The sequence below is a fragment of the Lagopus muta genome, chromosome 8, assembly GCF_023343835.1.
Source record: "Lagopus muta isolate bLagMut1 chromosome 8, bLagMut1 primary, whole genome shotgun sequence".
Classification (NCBI taxonomy): domain Eukaryota; kingdom Metazoa; phylum Chordata; class Aves; order Galliformes; family Phasianidae; genus Lagopus; species Lagopus muta.
The window spans coordinates 1,633,864-1,655,545 of NC_064440.1; the positions used below are offsets into that span (position 1 = coordinate 1,633,864).

Sequence of the window (21,682 nt, forward strand, 5' to 3'; positions counted from 1 at the left end):
TAGAACAAACCAAAAACATTAGGGATTATTAAGAGCAGATGTTAAGAAACTATAATGGATTCACTTATTAAAAAGTCTGAGCATTCGCCAAGTTAAAATGCTTGTTAGTTGAAGTCCTACAATGACAGTAATGCTAAATAAAAAAGTTGGACCTATGAAAACTAAAAATATACACTGACATAGAATTTATAAGTGTCTCATGGATTTTTTCCCATGTTTACATTTTAGAACTACAGAAATACATGAAAAAACCCACAACACATTCTAAAAATGTTCATGTAGATGCAGTTTTTAGAACATGACGCTGAAGAATGGGTGCCATGGTAAGGATACTCCAAGAAAAGCAGGCTCCAAAGATTGCTGACAAGCTCCTAAAAGAAAAAATAACTTGCAACTCCAGCCATGTCAAAGCAACCCGCACCAATGCACTGGGTGCATGTATGTGTGCACTTGAAAAGTGCACACCCAGCTGCAAAATGAATGTACAGAGTCAAGGAGTCAGATGTATGGAATTAAGATCCATAGGATCACTGCTAAGGCACTTCCAGACTAAATATCAAGAAGTTTGGTGTGGTAAAAAACAATACCTAGCCTACAGTAGTATTTAGAATCATAGAATCATAGAATCATAGAATCACTAAGGTTGGAAAAGACCTAAAAGATCACCCAGTCCAACCGTTCCCCCATTCCCAATAGCTCCTACTAAACCATGTCCCTCAACACAACATCCAGCCTTTCCTTGAACACCCCCAGGCTCAGTGATTCCACCACCTCCCTGGGCATCCATTGCAGTGCCTGACCACCCTTTCTGAAAAGTAATACTTCCTCATGTCCAGCCTGAATCTCCCCTGCCGTAGCTTGAAACCATTCCCCCTGCTCCTATCACTAATGACACGAGAGAAGAGGCCGACCCCCAGCTCATTACAACCTCCCTTCAGGAAGTTATAGAGAGCAATAAGGTCTCCCCTGAGCCTCCTCTTCTCCAGGCTGAACATTCCCAGCTCCTTTAGATCATTTAGATCAATCCCATTTAGATTTGCAGCTGAAGCTGGGGAGCTTTAAAGGGGAATGCTGAAGGGCACCCCAGAGTAACCAAGCTACTGATGAGCACGTGCCCTTCACAGCTCAGCCATGGAGGCTCAAGCATCCTCAAGCAGAAGAAAACATGGAACCTGTGTTTCTCAACCAGCGGTGCCATCACAGAGACGTTTCTTGTCTGCTGGGAAACTGAACTTGCTGCAGCATACAGAGGAAGATCTGCTCCCTGCATGGACCACAGAGCTTCTGTGCTGTGCTCCTGCAGCTGGGATGCTGAAGTCACACACAGGCTTCACCCCATCAATTAACCATTCTTGCTGGGCTGGCACCAGGCTGAGCTCAGACACCAGGAGGAATTTAAAGATGCACAAACACATGCACAAAGATTCTATTTAAAAGGTTAAGTGATTTTTTTTCGGTAAACCTGTCCATAAGAATGTTAGTGTCTGTCAAACTTACACAAATTGCCTTGTATAAAGGCAATACATTCTAGAAATCATAGAATCATAGAATCACCAAGGTTGGAAAAGACCTAAAAGATCATCCAGTCCAACCCAATGTTATATATTACATATTTTTACACTGATGGAAACATTAGTGTCAAATCTGTGGTGCCTTTTCAACCACATGGAGGTAATTACTGCAAGAAAGACTGTGTGTCCAAACAATTTGAAGAAATAAACATTCCTGTAAGCTTACATGCTTTAAAAAGAGGGCTTTTAAGAAATCCTTTCATGTGTGCCATGTAGAGATGCTGACTTATGGGACAGTTAATAAGTTACAGTGAATAACTATTTCCACAGAAAGGAAAAAATGCTTTCCTTTTCTTACAGAATGTGTATCTACATGAATTGCCTGACTATTCACTGCTGAGGCACTGGGAGATGAATGATCCCCATCACAATGCACACAGGCAGCAGTCGATCTTCAGAAGCAAAACACTACCTTGAGTGGAGGCAGGAATACTTATGGAAGTCTTGCCACGTACCTAAATACTTTGAAAAACTGACCTTGTAAGGTCAGCAAAACCTCTCCTGCTCTGTGTTCTTAATGCTTTCTTTCTGACCAATATTCATGCCAGGTATATTAGAGAAGGGAATGCTCAGACCATGCTAACATTCAAAAAGCCAGCAGCCTGCTTTGCAATATCAAAGATGAGGTCTGCTCTACATACATTTTCTTCTCTCCAACAATATCCTGGCTTCGATTGGGATTTTCTTCCTAGCAGCTGATACAGGGCAGTGTTTTGGATTTAGGAGAAAAACCATGTTGATAACACACCCACAGTTCAGTTGTCACAGGGCAGTGCTTGCGCTCGGTCAAGGACTTCTCAGCCTCAATTCACTCCCTGTCCTGATTCCCCCCTCAAACACTTTTCTTTCCAGTCATTTCACCTCATCTTGTGTGCTGTGTCAGATTTATAACTGAATACAGGCATCTTCCAGCGGAACGTCCTTTGCTAAGGACTGCATCCATCCTAGACACTGGCATGGCACAGCAGAATCCTCCCTTGGCCTCAGTCTCCTTGTAGCTCAAGGGCAGTGCCTCCAAACCCATAAAAGCTGCCCATAAACATAAATCTGCTTTGAAGTATTGTGAGAAATTCCTTTCTGAAACTCAGAGAGATGAGCACGGTGATGACACACTCAGTGCATTAGTCTCAGTAGTCATTGCTTAAGATGTCCCTTTATGCCTATAATACTCATTTCCTACCACACTGCATATTCATTCTCCTCCTTCCTGCTGTTTCAGCTTTGGAGGAAATCAAAGTTATGTCTTTTCCCAATTCTGTGGTCACTCCATGGCTTTATCAGCTTTTTTGTATTTCATTTTCTTCCATTTCATATCATGCAGTAGATCTCTGTCTCACCTTTTCTAGTCTTCTGAAAAGAGTTAGGCAATGGACTTAGAATCACAAGGTTGGAAACAACCTACAAGATCATCTAGTCCATCCATCTCCTCATCACCATTGCCACCACTAGCACTAAAAAGTAAGCACTTGCTTACATGGGGCCATAATTCACACTCTGTAAGTTGGAGACAAATAAGGCAGTGTCTCTCATGTGCACAACTCCTGGAGGTGTTCCAGCAATGCACAGATGTAGCACTTGGAAACATGGTTTAGTGAATACAGTGATGGACTGACGGTTGGACTTGATCTTGGAGGTCTTTTCCAACCTTAATGATTCTGTGAATTCCATGATCACAGCATTCTACAAAATGCTAACTAATATTCTTGGTAGGGTGTCCTAATCCTGGAAATGCCCAGTTGCACAAGTGGTGTCATAATATATAGACATGGTGATATAATGGTGAGGGTTGGTCCCTCTACGTCTGAGGTGATGGTGTTTGTAGGCTTTCCTCCAGGTAGTTACTGACAACCACACCACCATCTCCAGTCAAGGACTGGCTACCAGCAGTCCAGTCCCACCAAACTGGCAATCCCCAGCTTTTGCTGCCTGATGTGCAATACCACTGACTAAGTTCTTTGCTGTGAATAACATCATATTTTCCTCTTCCAATCATCCTGTGGTTCCACTCATGCTTGGTTTATTTCCCTTGGCTGTGAACCACTGTTTCCCTCCCAGGTTATTTTGATGCATGTGTTATGGAGTTGGTATTAGTCTTCCTTTATTTTTATGAAGGTACAATTTCTTTGCTCTCTTCCTCATTATGAAAGAAAATGGACTCTCTTATCTCGCACCAGCATTTTTCCATTAAGTCATTTTACGTGATTGTAGTCCTGAACTCCTCCTACTCATGCATTCATGAAAGTGCCCTTTTGTTTTGTTCACAGACTTGGCAGAATGTGATTTACCAGATTTTGTTTATATAGTATTTATTTTTCCTTGTTTTTCAAGTTCTGACTGTGCTTCTCTTCCTCTGCCAGCTTTCAGCTTTGGCCCATGTTTCGTGCCATCAGAATACTCCCCTTCTAAATAACAATCCAAATAGGCAAAGCAATCCTTTCCAGGAGGGATTAACTCAATTATATGAATACATTGACAAGCTACATTTTTTTAAAACCAAAATCACATGTCAAAACTGGATAAATGTAAACCACTTAATTGCTGTTAAATGTTTTTGGTCAGAGGTGTTACAACTGCCACTTTCTGTTTATTCAGAGTGCAGCTGATTGATATGATTTGTTTGTTATCTTACTAAGAAACTGACAGTAAATATTCCTAAGTGTTCTCCCAGACAAGGCAGCAAATACAAAAATGGGGATATAAATGGAACACAAAAACGTCCTGCCACTTGAAGATGAAAAGGTAGAAAGGGAATTCTTGCTGATCTCAGGAACAAGTAGTCTGCAAGACTCCTTCCCCCACTGAAAGGGGTCCTACTTCTTACTTGAGCTTTCTCCTCTTTTTTTTCATTTCCAGACATGTGCTGCCCTCCCTGTGGCATATATTCAGGCTTCAATTATCAGTTGTTTGCAGAACAGCTTCAGATATCTTACAGGAAAGCCAGCTTGACTTGAGCAGAACATGTGAAGAGCTCCCCAGCAGGCAGTGTGAGCAGAAGGAGCAGGACTGGCTGTCGTTCCAGAAAATGCTGCAATGTCCTCTCTGAATATTCACAGCTGCAGCAAATAAAAAATCAATATCCCAAATACAGAGAACCGCAATGAATCTGTAGCGCTGAATGAATCATCTTTCCAAAAACCCAGAATGACACATTGTCTTACCCAAACTCCACTGAATGTTGAGTGTCCTGCACTTCGATGCGAGCCTGTTACTGCCTGCACTTGTGCTGCTTAGCTAATTACTGAGAAGCCTTTGTACAGAGATCCAACTAAAGCAGTAAAAAACACAGACATCCTATTTGCTGGCCAAGCCAAAGAAGAAAAGTTAGAGAAAAATACTTTTTTTCTGTTTCTTCAAAATAAAGTGTTGGTTTTTTTTTATCAAAACAGAATAATTTGGGGTCAATATTATAATTCTGCTTGAAGTATTTCATTTTCATTTCAGGTTTTCAGTGCCTTTATTATGAAATATGACTATTTTCTAAAACACCTGAAATGAAAAGTAAAATGCTCTCATTCTGAAGGTGTTGCAACAAATATTTTGACTCCTTTGATGCATTCCCTTCCTCTGCACAACTCTTTTGCCTATATTTGTTAACAGTTTTCTCCTCCCTAAAATGGCTAGCTATGTTCTATGTGGGCAAATAATCAAAATACACATTCTCACATTCACACACTGTACTCTAAGGCTGCTTTCAGCTGCAGATAACATCACACTGGACGCTGTCAATGTTGATTTAGTGTGTAACAGTGATGACTTGTCAGATCTGAAAAAGGGTGTCAGGGAACACGCACCACTCATTTGAAAGCTGGGCGCAGCAAAACATCTTCAGCCAGAATCAGCAGCAGAATAGTGCTAAGGAAACAAAGCTCCAAAGATGAGACAAAGCTCTTAAGAGTTCGCAGTGCTGTTTGGAAGTGAGCTGGGTTAGCAGATGTTGTGCCTTTATCTTTGGAAGATCTCTTTATGTGCATGAGCATGGGAAGAATCAGCCATACAAGTTCATCTAGAACAACTAAACCTATGGTGGTTAAAAAAAAAAAGAAACAAAAAGAACGAAACACCCATGAAATCTTCTCTATATATTCCCTAGAGGACCTGTCTGTGGAAATACCTTTGTGGAGAAGGTAAGTGGGATTTCCACAGGAGAATAAGAGACAGCTGTTAGTCAGTACTTGGCTTCACACTGTTCCTTTCAATAAAAAAAGAGAGATGGAAATGAATTACGTGCACATATCTGCAGGCAGTCTAGTCAATGTTCTGCAGCTCGGGCTCTGCCAAAAGGCTTCAGGATGGAGCAGAAATTGGAAAGAGAAGCTGCATTCTCTAAAAATGTGAGCTTTTCATTTTTACTCAATTTTCCCAGTCAGGTTAGGTTTGTTAAAGCTCATGGAAGCCAATACTCAAATACTGATTAATAAATCCTAGGGCTTATCTGCACTAGGGTTTGATATGACTTGACCAAAGCAGCAGTGTCAGTAAACTAACCCAATACAGTCAGTTTCCATTAATGGTTTTTCAGGCAAAGTGACCTTCCTTCAGCATTTTGAGCTCTGAGCTTTTCCAGTAACATCACCACAGAACAGCTCATGTTAGACCTCGCAGAGCACTGGGCTCCAGCTGGCATTACCTTACTTCCCTGAGATACCCTCTAAACAGGGAATCACCATGCCTTCACTTACACATATCTACTGCTTAACTTAGCCCAGCTGCTCCATAGCTTTCCATTTAAGTCGGAATCTGACATGCTTTAACTCAGCGTTTCTTTCATGACACATGGTATGTATTACGCACTCTTTGGAAATGAAAGATGGGAGAAATCTCACAATCTCTTTCAAAAAGCATTTTCAGAGACTGAAGCGCTGAGGTAAGCATTCCCCCAAAGATTTCCTTGAAAGAGTACAATGTGGAAGCATGAAGAAATCCGGCTGACTACAAAATCTGGCAAGAAACAGAAAAGATCCTTTTTTCATATGGACAATTTCAGAATCTGTCATTCACATCCCAGAAACGCCATGCCCTTGGGCACAGCCTTTGCCATGGCCATAGCTCAGCCTATCCCTGCTCATACCTGGAATCATGCAGGCAGTGGTTTTTATTCCTAAGGAATATAATGGATCAATTTCTAGACATCTATCACAGAAAAGAGAAGATGAGACTAACACTGCTGACAAGGACATCTCCTTGTCCCCCTCCTTCTACTGTGCCTTCCCTCTCATCTACAACCTCTCAGTATAAAATGGCCTGCATGCTGGAATTTATTCTTATATAAACCAGTAATCCGCACTGAAGCACTAGCAACATTATCTGAAAGAAGCATTTCATTAACATGCAGTGATTTACAGCCCAAGAACAGGCATGTGATTCAAGCGTAGCAACGTGCATCTTAGATGATTTCTTCTTCATTGTTTGCCTTCAAGCAGTCATGCTGGGACTATTTACTAAACCACTGTATTGCCTCATAGTACTGTGCTCTGGGACACACATCTTAGAGAAGCTGAAACATTCCCAAGTCTGTTTGGACACTCACCAGAATCTTTCCTGTAAAGGATGTAGATTGCTATAAAGTATTTGTTTCCCAACTCAGTGTTCGATACTGATTTGTACTTCTGTAAGAGAAAGATATTTGACAGCTGAAGTTGCTGGATGTTCATTTTCAGGTATATATCTCTCTCTTGCCTTGCTAGTTAAAGACTGAAAAAAGCAATAACATTTGTAATGCCCAAAATGTATGCCTCTTGAAACAAAATCTGGAAACTTCTCTATGGCCCCAAGGCTCTGTATACTACATCAGAGAATGATGCTGTATTTAGATGAGATCTTTAAGCCAAGTTGCATACCAGAACCACTGAAATAAGCCCCACTGAGACTACTGACTCTGCTCCATGCCACCCCCTCCTGGGATGTCACACTGCTTTTTGGACACAAGATAAACTGGATGAAAGGCAGCTAAAACCCAAATTCTGTCAGGGGTTTTAAGCTGGCTAATTTCCCACTCTAAACAGTCCCTTGGTCACATAAACACTCAGGACAGGGAAAAATGAATGGCAAGAGTAGATGGGGCAGCTACTTCTGAGACACGACCATCGTTGTCTCTGACACTGGACATTTGGACATTTGGCATTGGAGAGCAGTAGGATGTGAGACCTCAGCAGTGAGGTTAGAACTATCAGCAAAGTGCATAAAAGATCACCTACAGCTACCAAGAATACAAGATATATAAGAGTGTGATACAAGATATATAAGATGTGCTCCTCTCCTATCCCTGGCACTGAACTAAGGACACATAGAAGGCATCTCTGTTTGACCAGGTTTGTAGGTTGTTTGCAGGTTATCATCTTCCCCTTAAAGCAGGCTGGCTGCTGGAAGAACTGCAAGGCATTGCAACACATCTATTCACTGCAGAGGGGTCAAACCCACTACTCTCTGCTTTTGACAATATCTGACCACAAGATACTGGCTGTTCTGGAGCATGGGGTCTCTGTTTTGAATGTGAAAACACTTGGGGAAAAAAAAAAAAAGAAAAAAAAAAGCACTGATTAACAGGAATCATATCTCTGAACTCCACTTACTGGAATTGAGCTCACCTTGAGCACTGTGTGCAGTTCTGGGCACCACAGTATCAAAAGGATGTGAAGTTATTAGAGAGCTCCCACAGGAGGGCTGCAAAGACGGGGAAGGTCTGAAGGCAAGGAGTGTGAGGAGTGGTTGAGGTCCCTTGGTTTGTTTGTCCCAGAGAAAAGGAGTTGAGGGGAGTGCTAAGCATTGCTAGCTTGTTTTGAAAAGAAGCACCAAACACGCTGGATAGCAGTGGAATATGGTTCCATCAAAATACCAAAGATCCATCAAAGCACCATTGGAACACCTCAGTGGCTGAATCTGGCTTCATAACGTTAAGCTAAAGCACTCCAGAACTGCCAGCATCTGAGATGACACTAGTGCTGTCTAGAGAACAAGTTTGTTTTGTGGCCAGGTTCAAGGGTCAGGCACTGAGCAAGGTTTTCATGATCACAGCTATGAGCTAAGCACCAAAATTCTATTTCCTTCCTTCTTCTGATCCATTCTGACTTAAAAAGAACCAGAATACTCTGGTATTTTGATTTTTACCATCAGACTGAGACACGGTCAACTTGTTTAAGTACAAATAAAAAACAGGCTTACGGCTGTAAATACCTTCCAGCTTAATCTGGAAATTTATATCTTCTATGATCTGCTATAGTTGAGCTCTAATACTGTGCTGCTAGAAGGATCGTGGTTCTCTTTTGAAGTTTCCAGTTCAGATTTGTAGGCTTATCAAGAGTTTTTCAAATTCCAAAAGAACAAGTTTGGTATCAATGCAGTCTGCTCACAGAAATCCCAAGAGTTTTAAAGCTTCTTGTACTCTATGCTTGTTGTACTCCTTGATATTCCCTTCTAGTTAGATTCTTTGGAGTTATGAAATCAATGCTTTTCCCATTACATTGATTCATACGTGGTTAACACTGAATTCATGGAAAATCAGTTAACAAATAAACTCAAAGTCAACTCCAGAATTAAGGGACTTGCTCCAGTTCAGTATCTTCAATAACTTTCCTTCCCAAAACAAGCACAAACACATTGTTCAGTTCAAATCCCAAAGCAGGCCATGTAAACAGATTGGCTTTGCTTTATTCCCTGGAGTTTAAGAGGAAGGAGGCTCTTTCAGATCTGTGGTGACTTCCCATCATGATCATGGTTACTGGAGAACAGCCTTCCACCCTGACATTTAATTCTGAAATCTGATGTACTTAGATCATAACATAATCACCTCCTCCTCCTCCCTGGCTACTCCAGCTAAACCTCTCCCTTTTACTCATCTCATTAGTAACCAACATTGTGTTTACAAAGCAATAGTAAACAGTTATCCATTGTCAAGGCAGAAAAATAATTATTAAAAAAATAATAATACAGGGTGATAGTTTCATCCACTGGTCTTAAAAAAAACAGATAAGAACATTTGAAGCTATGGTAATAATTTCCCTATGGGTAGAACTCCTACTGAATTTGGTGGCACAAGGTGACCGCTGTTCAAGCAGAGTGCAATTCAGTGCCAACTGAATGGCCCATAAAAGGAAAATATCTGAGATCTGCAGGCTTCCTCAAGTTGTGCACAGAGGCCAAACAATTTCTCAATCTGCTCTACAGATATTCCTGCTTCTCCCTGAAAGCATAATTCCACATCTGCTAAGTGACGATGTCGTATTCTAATTCATTATCCATCGATTTGGCATAAATTGAAATGCTGGAAACTAATTAACTTCGGCAGACAGTGCCATGCAAACTATTTTGGCCAATGAGTACAAGTCTGGTTGCAGCCTTGAGGGGAACATTCAAAAAGTTAGTCAGCTCAGCCTTTAAGGAAGCTTGACACGCTTTTTCCCGCATTTTGTTGGCCTAGGCCATAGACATTCCCAAAATTTTGTTCATGACTGCAGCTCATCTGCTATGTGTATCTAAATGGATATTAACCGTCTTGAACTCCATCGGTGTCTGACTGCTTGGCTACGGTCTTGGACACAGTCTGCTCCCGAATCCAAGAGCTGCTGATGAAAGACAATTGTGGTACTATTTTTCTTTACTTCTCCATGTTTAAGCACACACGCTTTGCACCTACCATCTGACAGCTCCTACTATGCGTTCAGTCTGTTCCACCAACATAATCTGCTGAATGAAGTGAGTCCGTACACCCCGCTCAGGATCCATATGAGATTCTTTCCTTTAGATGCTACGTGAAGAAGGATCGCTCAAGAAATGAAGTTTCTATACTCCCTGTAAAGGAAGAGACAGAGCTTTTTCTACTTCAAACTTATAATCATGGGAATCTACCCCACTTTTTTTGCATTAAAAAGCTACTCCGTGAGGTCTCCTTAGAGAATGAGTGCCCATTGGCTAGGACAGCAAACATCTGCAAAGATAATTCACATCAGCCCACATTTTCTGGCTTCTCTAAGCTGATTTCCATGTGTACTGAAGCTCTGCTCCTCTACCTCTGTGCTGTGCAAGTACAGTTAGAATCGCAGAATTGTTAAGGTTGGAAAAGACCTCTAGAATACTCAAGCCCAACCTACCCCCCATGCCCAATGCCCACATCCCTCAGTGCCACATCCCCACAGCTCTGGGACAGCCCCAGGGATGGTGAGCCCCCACTCCATGGGCAGCTGTGCCACTGCCTGACTACTCTCTGGAGAAGGAATGCTTCCTCATGCCCAACCTGCAGTTGCAGATCTAGTCATAAGTGGGGCTTTTTTAACAGACGGAAATGGAGGTTAATCATCAGACTAGAGCTTTAATCTGAGTCACCAAACATACATTATAGCCAGAGAAAAGACTTGAAATAAAAATCAGAGGCCTTAAACACTTAACCACAGAATCACAGGATTGCAGGGGTTGGAAGGGACCTGTAGAGATCATCGAGACCAACACCCATCTGGTTGGCTTGGTTAAAGACTATTCATCTTGTGTTGCCCCATTCCAAATGTATCAGCCTCTGAGCACTTTTATGCTCATGGGAGATTTATATAGTGAAGGGTTCATAAAGCAACTGTGCTCCTCTGATTGATGAGAGAGGGCAGCCACCCCCACCATCCTGTGGACCCAAGATGGCGGGCTGTCCCCAAGTAGGCAGGCTGCCCCAAGATGGCGGGCTGCCCCCAAGATAGTGGGCTGCCCCCAAGATGGCGGGCTGTCCCAAGATGGCGGGCTGTCCCAAGATAGGGAGCTGCCTCTGCCCCAAGGAGCACCTCTCAGTTTTCAGAGGTCTGTGTTTTCCATAAGTTGTTTTTTTATAACGCAGCACTTCCGTCAGCAATGGGTTATTTGTCACCAAGCGCTGACGTCTTTTGCCACTGCCCAGTCACCTGTTCTTTATAACACAAAATTGTTTCCAGATAAAGTGGGTTAGAACAAACAAATTCATCAAAACAAGCCTGAGGACATAAAGGCCACAGGCCGAGCTACGAGCTTCCAGCCAAGAGATGAGTGAAGTCGGGCGCTGGCAGCCCGCACACCTCCGTGCCCCGCTCCCTCCGTCTTCTGCCCCGCAGCGCCCCGCAGCTGTCCGTCCGCCTCGGCGAGCCGCGCCGCGCCGCTGGAGGAGGAGGACGAACGAACCACCTTCCTTCACGTGATTTCGAGGAAGAGGAGCGGTGACACAACGGCCCGCAGCAGCTGGGGAACCTCCGGCTCCTCCTCCAGCGGGAGGGAAAGCGAAAGCAGAAGCCGGCGGCCGCGGGAGGGAAGGGGGCAGGGAGAGGCATCCCGACGGGAGCTCCGCAGGTACCGCTGTGTGGGGCCGGGGGCTCATCTTGGAAGGGACCCCCAGCGCCACCCCTGCCCTGAGCTGGCTGCCCGCCCCGTTCAGGCTGCCCAGCGCCCACCCGTGGCCTCGGGCACCTCCAGGGCTGCGCTTTAGAGACGCTACACAGAGCAGAAAGGCCACCACCCGTGTTTCAGGGCTGAGATGTTCAGTTGTGCGATACGCAACTCTGCTTTCGTGTGCAGTAGGGAAGGAGGCTTCACATACCCTGTATTTATCATTGTTGCATCTAATTCCTTTTTTTTTTTTTAGTAAATGTTGAATCATCATATGGTATTGCATTCTGAACCGTTTGCCACTAAAAGACATAACTTTGTAATTTTTTTTCCCCTCAGGTTCCAATGGATTTATCAAGCCCACTGCATTCCTTGGAAGATAATGGTTTTGTAAGTATTTCCTGATGTATTCGGTAACAGTTTCTCTGAGTGAAGATCTGTGCTTGGACTGCTGGCACAATGCTTCCGAAACCCCTGTCCCACCTCTTTCCATCCTCAGTAGGTGGGACATTCCTCATCCACCTCCTTTAATCACACCTTCATTTCCAGGTGACGTTGCCCAGTGTGACACCTCTGCACCTTGCACTGCAGCAGGGCCTGGCCCTGGGCTTCCTTTCCTGACTGCTTTCTGCCTCCATAGGAGAGTCCCATCCCAAAGCATCTGCATTACCAATGCTGTTAGAATGTCCTCGTCCTGCTTCATCTGCTGTTTGCTTCCGTGGAGGTTTCTCCGGGGTTTCCTTTCTCCCTGTGCTTGCCTTAACCCAGTTCTTGCAGCATGGGAAGCAGTTTGGATGAAACTTTCCTTTGGATTTCTTGTGTTTTCCTGTTTGTTTTGTTGTTGCTCTCAGGTTGAAAATTGCTGCCTTAGAGCATTTTCCATAGCAAATGGGCATCCTTTCTTCTCAGCTTCCAGCTGCAGCACATGCATCATTTTGCTTTCCTGTGCTCACTCCCACGGTGAAGGAATATTTTCTGGTTCTCAGTTATACACAGATGGGGATTTCCCTGTTGCTTAACAGGACTTTGAAACTGGACAAAGTAGTTGAAAAAAAAAAAATTTTATATGTTATTGTTTTTAGGAAAAACCCAGAATTATCAAGAGAATTAACTAGATAATCTAACAGGCCTTTTCCAAGCCTGACTCTCATGGCTCACATTCAAGTTTTATGTAATCTTAAGTAAAAGGGAGGGATTGCTTCAGTAGGTCTCCTTGGATTTTTTTTTCTTCTCCTTGCAGAATATTGCAGTCATAGAAACAAAACAGAACAGAGATTTTCTCTCTTCTTGGGCTTTATCCAGTTGCTGTTTCCCTGTGCTTGTGAACTGCCCTGACATACCTACAATCTGAATTTCCTTTGTTGCCTTTCTCTTGCCCGATGTTACAGTTCCTTATCTAACTGAGCTTGGACACCTCTCATTTTGTAGGTTTTTTTCTCTTCAGGCTTTATACACACTCTTAGAGGAGTTGCTGACAAAGCCTATGGATAAACCTGTGTGGGTTTGAGGTGCTCAAGTCTCAGCAGAAGAACACAGAGACCACTGGCTTTTATGGTTTATTCACAAACTAGCATGTGAGTGCTTCCAGTTGGATAGTTAGAAAATAATGGGCACTGACCAGTTTCCATTTTCTTAGATTTTGGTCCTGTCCAGCCATGAAGGTGGTTCACTGATTTGGACTTTTGAATTAAGAAACAATGTTATATACTATCCTCTGGCATGCAGATACTAGGAACGTTTAATTATGAAGTACTTTGATTGTTCTCTAATTGGGAAATAAAACTCAGTGTGCCTTTTCTCTACAGCATGTGATAAACCCTGACCCTTCTGATACACCAAAAGATGAGATGGAAAGTCTTAAACAAGAACTGGAGAAATGGAAGGCAAGTTCTGTAAAGTGTGTGGAATCGTGGGAATTAGATGAAAGACACTTGGAAGAGCATTAGTCCATCCTTTTACATCTCAATCCACTCTCCCCATCATAATATGTTTGTCTAACATGCTCTCTCTCCTTTAATGCTATTTGCCTATGCTAATCTCAGTGGTGGCTACACTTGCATGTCTAAGAGAAATATTTATCCAAAACATTAAAACTAAGTACGTGTAAAGAGTTTACCTAAGGTTTTGTTTGTTCTTGTGGAGATAGAAAATCTAAAAGTCTTTTTACCATCCAGGAAAGACTTGAACAAGCTGAGAAAACAAAAGCTGACCTTCAACTTAGCAAATTAATTGCTGAGGAAGAATATGAAAAAATACAGCATGAGCTGACAGAGCTAAAGGATGCTCAAGAGGAACTTAATAAAGAAAGTGACATGTCTAAGGATGTCTATGAGGTATGGAGAAAGCTTGCTCGTGGCTGTCAGTATTTCTGGAACTGTGAGGGAAGTACTGGTTGGAAAAGAGTAGAATTTCCATTCTAGTTGAAATAGCTTTACCAGTTTGCAGACTGTAGGGCTAATATTTTAAACACAGGTTTTCAGTGGCAGAAGAAGAACTGGTGCAATAAAGTAAGTCTTACAGTAATGAGAAACTGAGACTGATCTGATGTGGAAAATGAAGACAAAAAACAGTCTTCCAAGATTCTCCTCTAACTGATATATTTCAGCTTTGTGTGACGAAGATAGAATTGAATGGGATTGAATGGGTTGCTTCCATTGCTTCATTAAATCCCAGCACCGCCTAGAGAAGGTTACAGCACCCAAAGGATTGGCATTTCTTAAGTAACAGTAAGCTGGGCAAGGGCCAGAACTGTTCTGAAGATGGCTCTTCTTTCTGGAACAAATTGGCTCATTACCTCAAAGCGCTGTGTAGTCGTCAGTACAGCAACAGAATCTTCCACAGGCTGTAAAGGAGCTTGTTTCAGTGTCATTTTGTTTAGCCTGAGAGCCTCTGATGAGCACGTTATGCTTCCATATTGCAAGCTATTAAAATATAGTTAATAGGTTAAGCATTAAAAAATAAAATGAACATGACTTGTCTTTATTTTAGCAGGAAATATTTACTTGCAGGGAGAATAAAAACCAGAGGATAACATAGCCATGACATTCAGCTGTTTCACCTTTGCATACAGAGTTCTGTTCCAGCTTTGGTTCTGCTCAAACACATGTTCTTAGGCACAGCTATTTCTGTGTTTTATTTGTGTGAAGTATCTCATGTGTGCAAACAACTTTACCTGTGTGCAGATGATGCTGCACTCATTCAAGTTGGTGTGTGATTCTCTGAAAGTTGCTTTTGCCTCTCCAGTCCTAAATATTTGGACTTTATAGACAGCAGATGTCATTATCATCATCAGGCTTCTGTTTCACATCATCTTCAGCTGATAGGTGCTGGTATGAACGTCTCAGGTGCTTCATGACATTAAGGGAAATCTCTTCCAGTTGCATGTGGATGGAACTCACTACATCTGCAATGTTTTCATCTCTCAATATTTTGTTCCCTGTCTGGGAAATGCTGGATTTAGTTAGAAGGCCCTTAGTGTGCCCTTACCTGCTAGAATGTCTTCACCTGGTAAACTTTTCAGAACTGGGAATAAGAGCTACGTAGATCTCGTGGTACGAAAGATGAAACGTTTGTGTTGATGTCGGTTCTGAGATGGAACTGCTGATTTATTCTGCACAGTATATGCTTGGAAACACGAATGCTCTGTTTGAAAAGCCTTACTGCAATTTGCTTTGATCAAAACTGCTCCTTGGTGAGTGGATTTGCCTTGCAGATAGTTGTGGAAAAATGCCTCATGCGTGGCTTTCGTTTATAATATTACAAAGCTGAAACACTTTCTAATGACTACAGATTTTGCTGAAACAAACTTTTATCTTTTACTTTTATCTTCTATGTGTTTAATGTTGCATTTAATCCTTTTTGGGCTGTAGACAGAACTTTCTGTGCTAAACCAAGAGAATGCTGAGCTGAAGAGAGAGATTGAGAAGCTCAAAGAAGAGCTTGCAGAATGTTGTTCAGCGCTTTCACAGGATGGTAAGGTAATGCTTGCAATATTTTACAATTATTATTTTAAAAGGACACATTTTTAGTCAATTCTAGTCTGTTGAGGTCAGCTGTTTAGAATCACAGAATGGCCTGGGTTGCAAAGGACTGCAGTGATCATCCAGTTTTAACCCCCTGCTGTGTGCAGGGTCACCAACCAGCAGGCCAGGCTGCCCAGAGCCACATCCAGCCTCGCTTAGCATTTAAGCCTCAACTGATGTCAGTATAAAGTCAGCTTGATGCTTTATTTTCTTACTTTACTTGGCAAGATAATGTGAAGACTAGGGATGTGGAAACAAATACGAGTGTGTGTGGTACTGAAGATATGAGAATAATGAAGAAAAGCAGAAAATAATTAAGTGGAAGACATTGGAGTAAAAAAATGCACATAATATTGCATTTTTCAAGTGCTTGCATTTAATATTTCTTGGGTGAGAGGATGGCAGAAGGAATGTGTCCTTTGGCAGTAGTGAGAACAGAAAGAAAACAAGCTCCTAGATAAGATACTAGTTTTGAAGATAGGTGGCAGAAATGCTTTCATTGCTCTGGCTGTTTTGTCTTGGGGTAAAGAGTATTTTCCTTTTATTTTGAAACAGTTACAAAAGGGAAAAGAGAGACATCTGAAACTCCCTGGTATTTATTAAAGTAGGTTTTCCTCACCAATGTTTTCATGAGTATTTAACCTATCCTCACTATAAAATACTTCTGTTTTACTCCAACGGTGATATGCAAGGCAATTTATTAACAGATTCACCATTGCTGTAGGACAATAATGCAAGTAAGTAAAAATAAATGATAGTGTGATGACACTGATACTTGCATTTTGCAGATTTTACTTAGCAAAAGTATTCTAATTCTACAGATCAGAACACCTGTAGACTTCCACTGAATTTTTCCCCTGTAGGTCATAGAATCATAGAATCATAGAATCACTAAGGTTGGAAAAGACCTAAAAGATCACCCAGTCCAACCGTTCACCTATTCCCAATAGCTCCTACTAAACCATGTCCCTCAACACAACATCCAGCCTTTCCTTGAACACCCCCATGAGGTCGAGCTCATGTTCAAAGTTAATCAAAGGAGAGAATAGAGAAAAACTAAAATAATGGGCAAAAATCGGAGGAATAGGCATCTGCAGCAAGTCAATGTGGTTAGCAGTTATACCTCTGTGACAGCTATGACTTCAGTCTGCACGGCTCTTAACCTTTAGACATAGAGGCAAGGCTGTACTATTTATTTTTCTGTTATGAAATGAATTGCATAAAGTTTGTCCTCTATCTTGATTCTAAAATACTAGATTAAAAAAAAGGTGGCAGAAATGAAAGTGGAGTTCACTCACATGGAAGACACAGAGGGTGGCTTTGCAGATACGAATACCCACTGCGTTTTTTCTGTAACAACAAGAATCCCATTCAAACTGAACCAAAACCAAGCACTGCTTACTTTGGAAGATGAAGAAGGTATGATGCATATTTTAAGTATAAAATTAATGTCTCTGATGTATTTCATTACCATAATGGCTGACTCCATTATGCATGTATGTTGTAGATACAAAGGTAGGATACAAAGGTTTCGATTATTCCAGCTAAAATCTAACAGTCTTAGCAGGCATTCTCTGCAGCTGGCAGTGATGTGTTTTTACCTGTGGATTTTTGAACAGAAATACCAAAAGTCTAGTATTAATGTTTCATACAGTGAGAGTATCTTTTGACAGTATCTTTTATTCTAAAGATAGCATGGCGTTTTAGCTGTTGCCTATTGCTGGTGAGACTGAACAGAAGCAGATATGCCTGAAGCTGTGGGCAGTAGGATATGGTTGCCTGTCAGTTATTTCTCCTTTAACAATGTAAAAGGAGATTTTGCTTAAGAGACTGACAGACTGTCAAGTTACAGTGATTAAACAAGGCTTTCCTTACCTGCAACCTTGTGATTTTTCCTTAGTTGCTGAGAGACTGACAAAGATGGGTAAGCATACTGTGAACCTGGATGGAACTACAGCAGATGTGAAAGTGGTGCCTTTCACAGTTGGAATGGGAGTCAAATTTGAGGTAATCAACTGAAATGCAAAATTATATAAAGATACACACTTGCAGTACTTAAAAAGCTTTAAGTTTGGTTTTGTGTGTGTTCTCCATCACAAAATACACACAAATTATTTCCTTAGCTCCACGTCACAATTTCTGGAAAGAAGATCAATGTTTCAGACATCCCTGAGCTACCGATTCCTGATGAGTGGATGAGAGACAAATTAGAGCTGAATTTCTACAAATCTGAACATGGAGGAGGAGAAGTAGAAAATGTAAAATATGACAAGAGGTCCAGAACAGCTGTTATTACCTTCACTAGACCTGGAGGTATTGTCTGTAATGTTTTGTTAGCTGGATCTACAAGCCATGTTGTCCATTCCCTTATGTTCTGAGTTAACTTAACCAGTGAATGCAGCTAATTCTTCCCCAAGGAGAATTAAATAGATCAGGAAAAGATGTAGGTTCACCCACACATCTGTGAGTAAAGCAGTATTCATCACATTCCTTTTTGATCAAACATGACTTGATATGCAGCTTGTCCTCTTTGTTTCTTTCTTAACTTTGTCAGAAATCCTTTTTTGCTTTGGATTGCTAGACACTTGTCTTGTGAAAATAAGGAAAACATGTTTGATTTTTAGTTCTTGTTCCATAGCAATGAACTGAGAGAAGCATTCAGATTGCCCAACTGTAGGCATTCTGGTTTAAGTGCATGAAAATCTACAGAGATGAGTGGAGCCACATCTATTTAGAACAGCTGCTTTAGATTTATTTCAGAAGCTTTTGTGGGTATTTACTGATTTTGTTTTTTGGAAATGCCAAATAAAGGCTTGTTTTGTTTTGTTTTGTTTTCAAATTGCACATGAAGAACCTGCAAATGCACTATCATATGTTTATTTCTAAATCCAAGTGAGAAAGGTTAGTCTGCTCTTTGATGTGTGTACAGAATGCATTTTAGGTTCTATTACTGTTCTTTTTCTCATTCTCCCTTGCAGCAATGGCCAGCATTGTGAGATGTGCTAGACACCCTTTCTATGTAAATGGAAGGTGCCATAGGATTTCTGTGTCCCCAAGCACTGATGGACACTTGGAAAAGCTTCAGGTAAAATACTCGAGTTCAGGATACTCCATAAGCAGATCAGATCCATAGGAAACACAAGAAATGGGCAGAACTTTCATTCCTGAGGACTGCCTAAGTTTTCTATACTAAGTTTCACAAACTGAGTACCAGTGTGACTCTGCAACATGCTGGTAGTCTTATATTTTGTACTGTGAAAAAAAATGATTTAAAAATGGTGTGCATACCTATGTTGACCAGATTATATCATTACATACCATAACACCTGTGCCAGGCGGGAAGCAGACACAGAACACTTTGTGAAGCAGGTTAACAGGAGCACAGCAATATGCTTCCATGGCACAGAGCACTGTCCTCTTCAGCCCTAATGAGAGGCTGTGTTGATAATCTCAGCAGAGCGCCTTGTTGTTCTGTGGAACAGTTGCTGATTCATTTTTTCACACAGTCGTTTGACCCAAATAATAAGTTGCTTTCCTGTGGTGCTTGTCTGCTTGCTCATGATATTCTCACTGAAATTGTCTTTGGCTTTGTATGAGTAGCTTGTAATCAAGTCAGTGCTGTGTGTATAATCAGGCCTTTATAATTAAAGCATTGACTAGAGAGAGTGCATTTATGAGATAGCATTCTTGGCGGGTGCAGTGTGTGACGGGGTTCCAAACTCCTTTTATCTTCAGTTGTAGATGGTAGTGCATTCTCCAAAATCATAACATGTAACCAAAGATCCCGACGGATGCTTGTTTCCAGTATCTCAGGTCCTTTAGGTGCACCTGCAACAGCTGCTGTGTAATACAAGTTTGTTTCTCTTCCCTCAACAGCTCTTTTCTGGTATTTCTACAAAGACCATTCTACTGAAAGGAATTAAAGAGACTGAAGATGATGAGGAAAGTGTGCAGGATATGATTGAAATTCATTTCCAGAAGCCTAGTAATGGTGGTGGGGAAACAGAGAGTATCAAATATGTATCAAAAGGAGCTGTGTGGGTTTCTTTTGAAGAGGATGCTTAGAATGCTGTATAAAAAAGTGTATCTCTCTCTCAGAAGTTGTGAGCTTTTGCTTCATCAGAGGGATAAGTTACACCAGTGGTTCTCATACAATTGTGCCTTAATGTTTAGAAATTGAAAAAGAGGAACTACCTTTCTGATTTGTTTAATGGCATGAACTTTGAACAGAAATTCAGTAGAACTTAATGCTGAGTGTTCCAGGTGTTCCTGATGAAAGTCATGGAGAAAGCCTTCATCTGCACACGTAACTTAATCTATGATTGCTTCTTGCAAATTCACAGATTTTGTATCTTGTCCATTTTCTATAGATTTACCCCACTTTAACAGATTCCATCTTCAGTTTTGTTACAGAAGCCACTCATAACCCAGTGTAAAGCACCTTCATGAATCCACAGATCTGGGGGTTTTATTGGTGTGTGCTGGCATAACTCAAATACTTGAAAGCAACATTTATGTGATTGCATCAGATAAATTACTGAATTGGTGATAAAGCTACAACAGTAGTGATATGTATTTATATCCAACATATACATGCTGGTTGTGAAAGGAGAGTGCAAAAATATCACTTATCAGATTTACTTGTAACCCATGAGAAAAGACACATCACTAAAACTGCTTTTAGCTGTAAAGGTGCTGGCCTTGATACTTCCTCCACCATCTAATCCAAATGGTTCTGAGCTTCTGATGAGTGAATAGTTTGATATATTGTTTTTAACATTTTTTTTTCTACACTGGCATTTTTGTTTCTTTGTTTTTCTGATGTAACATCTCACAGTTGTGAAATCAGATGATTGTTTAAAACAAGTTGTTTTGGAGCTGAGCTGGAGAAACAAGGTGATGGTGCACGCAAGGCCTGAGGTATTTATTTAGTGGCATGTGCCTGGCCAGGCTGCCAGCTCTGGGAGGCGATGCATTAGGGGGCATTTGGAAAAAGGCACAGAGGGTTTAGGGGAAGTTTGTGGGGTTTTTCTTGCATGTAAACTTGCCATTTTGTTTCCAGTTCTGACTCTGAAAGAGCTTTGGAATAAAACAGAAATGCAAAAGCTGAGGATTTCTCCTCCATGAGTGGGTGTTTTCTCTGCCATGATCCAATATTTGGCCTTCCAATATTGGTAGGGTGCGTATAAACAGGAGGGGGAACGGCTGTTTGTGAGGGTGGACAGTGATAGGACAAGGGGAATGGTTTTAAACTGAGACGGGGAGGTTTAGCTTGGATATGAGGAGGAAGTTTTTCACACACAGGGTGGTGAGGCACTGGCACAGGTTGCCCAAGGAGGCTGTGGATGCCCCATCCCTGCAGGCATTCAAGGCCAGGCTGGATGTGGCTCTGGGCAGCCTGGGCTGCTGGTTGGTGACCTGCACACAGCAGGGGGTTGGAACTGGATGAGCACTGTGGGCCTTTGCAACCCAGGCCGTTCCGTGGTTCTGTAACACGTCAGGCGCTGCCTGCTGGGCGGCTGAGCGCGGGGCTGCAGCTCCGCTCGGCGTTCGGTGCGGGTAACGGCACGGAGCGCCGCTCGGCTGTGGGAGCGGGGAACGGCAGCGAGCGGGGGATCGCGAGCGTCTGTGCTTTCCCTAAACGGCGTCGGTCGGATAGGAAAGGAAAGAGGGGGAAAAGCTGGGTTCAGCCCGCCAGCGACTTCAACCCCGCCTCACCGCTGAACGGCGAGCAGCGCAGCCTCAACGGAAAGGAAAGCGTTA

At 42.0% G+C, this 21,682-nt stretch overlaps 2 protein-coding genes across 2 annotated transcripts in view; one reads left to right on the plus strand and one right to left on the minus strand.

Moving 5' to 3' along the window:
* Positions 1-21,682, minus strand: part of TNFAIP6 (TNF alpha induced protein 6) — a 41,253-nt gene that overhangs the window by 19,274 nt on the left and 297 nt on the right. Inside the window, exon 2 of the mRNA XM_048954085.1 lies at positions 10,201-10,355. Within this exon, the coding sequence (XP_048810042.1) occupies positions 10,201-10,203 (3 nt within the window). The 5' untranslated portion in view covers positions 10,204-10,355. The remainder of the gene's footprint in view (positions 1-10,200; positions 10,356-21,682) is intronic.
* NMI (N-myc and STAT interactor) lies at positions 13,885-21,024 on the plus strand. Its single transcript, XM_048954084.1, has 7 exons — positions 13,885-14,230; positions 15,767-15,874; positions 17,176-17,338; positions 17,820-17,926; positions 18,043-18,232; positions 18,898-19,004; positions 19,796-21,024. Exons 1-7 carry the CDS (start codon positions 14,210-14,212, stop codon positions 19,982-19,984), a joined length of 885 nt encoding a protein of 294 aa, XP_048810041.1. The 5' UTR covers positions 13,885-14,209; the 3' UTR covers positions 19,985-21,024.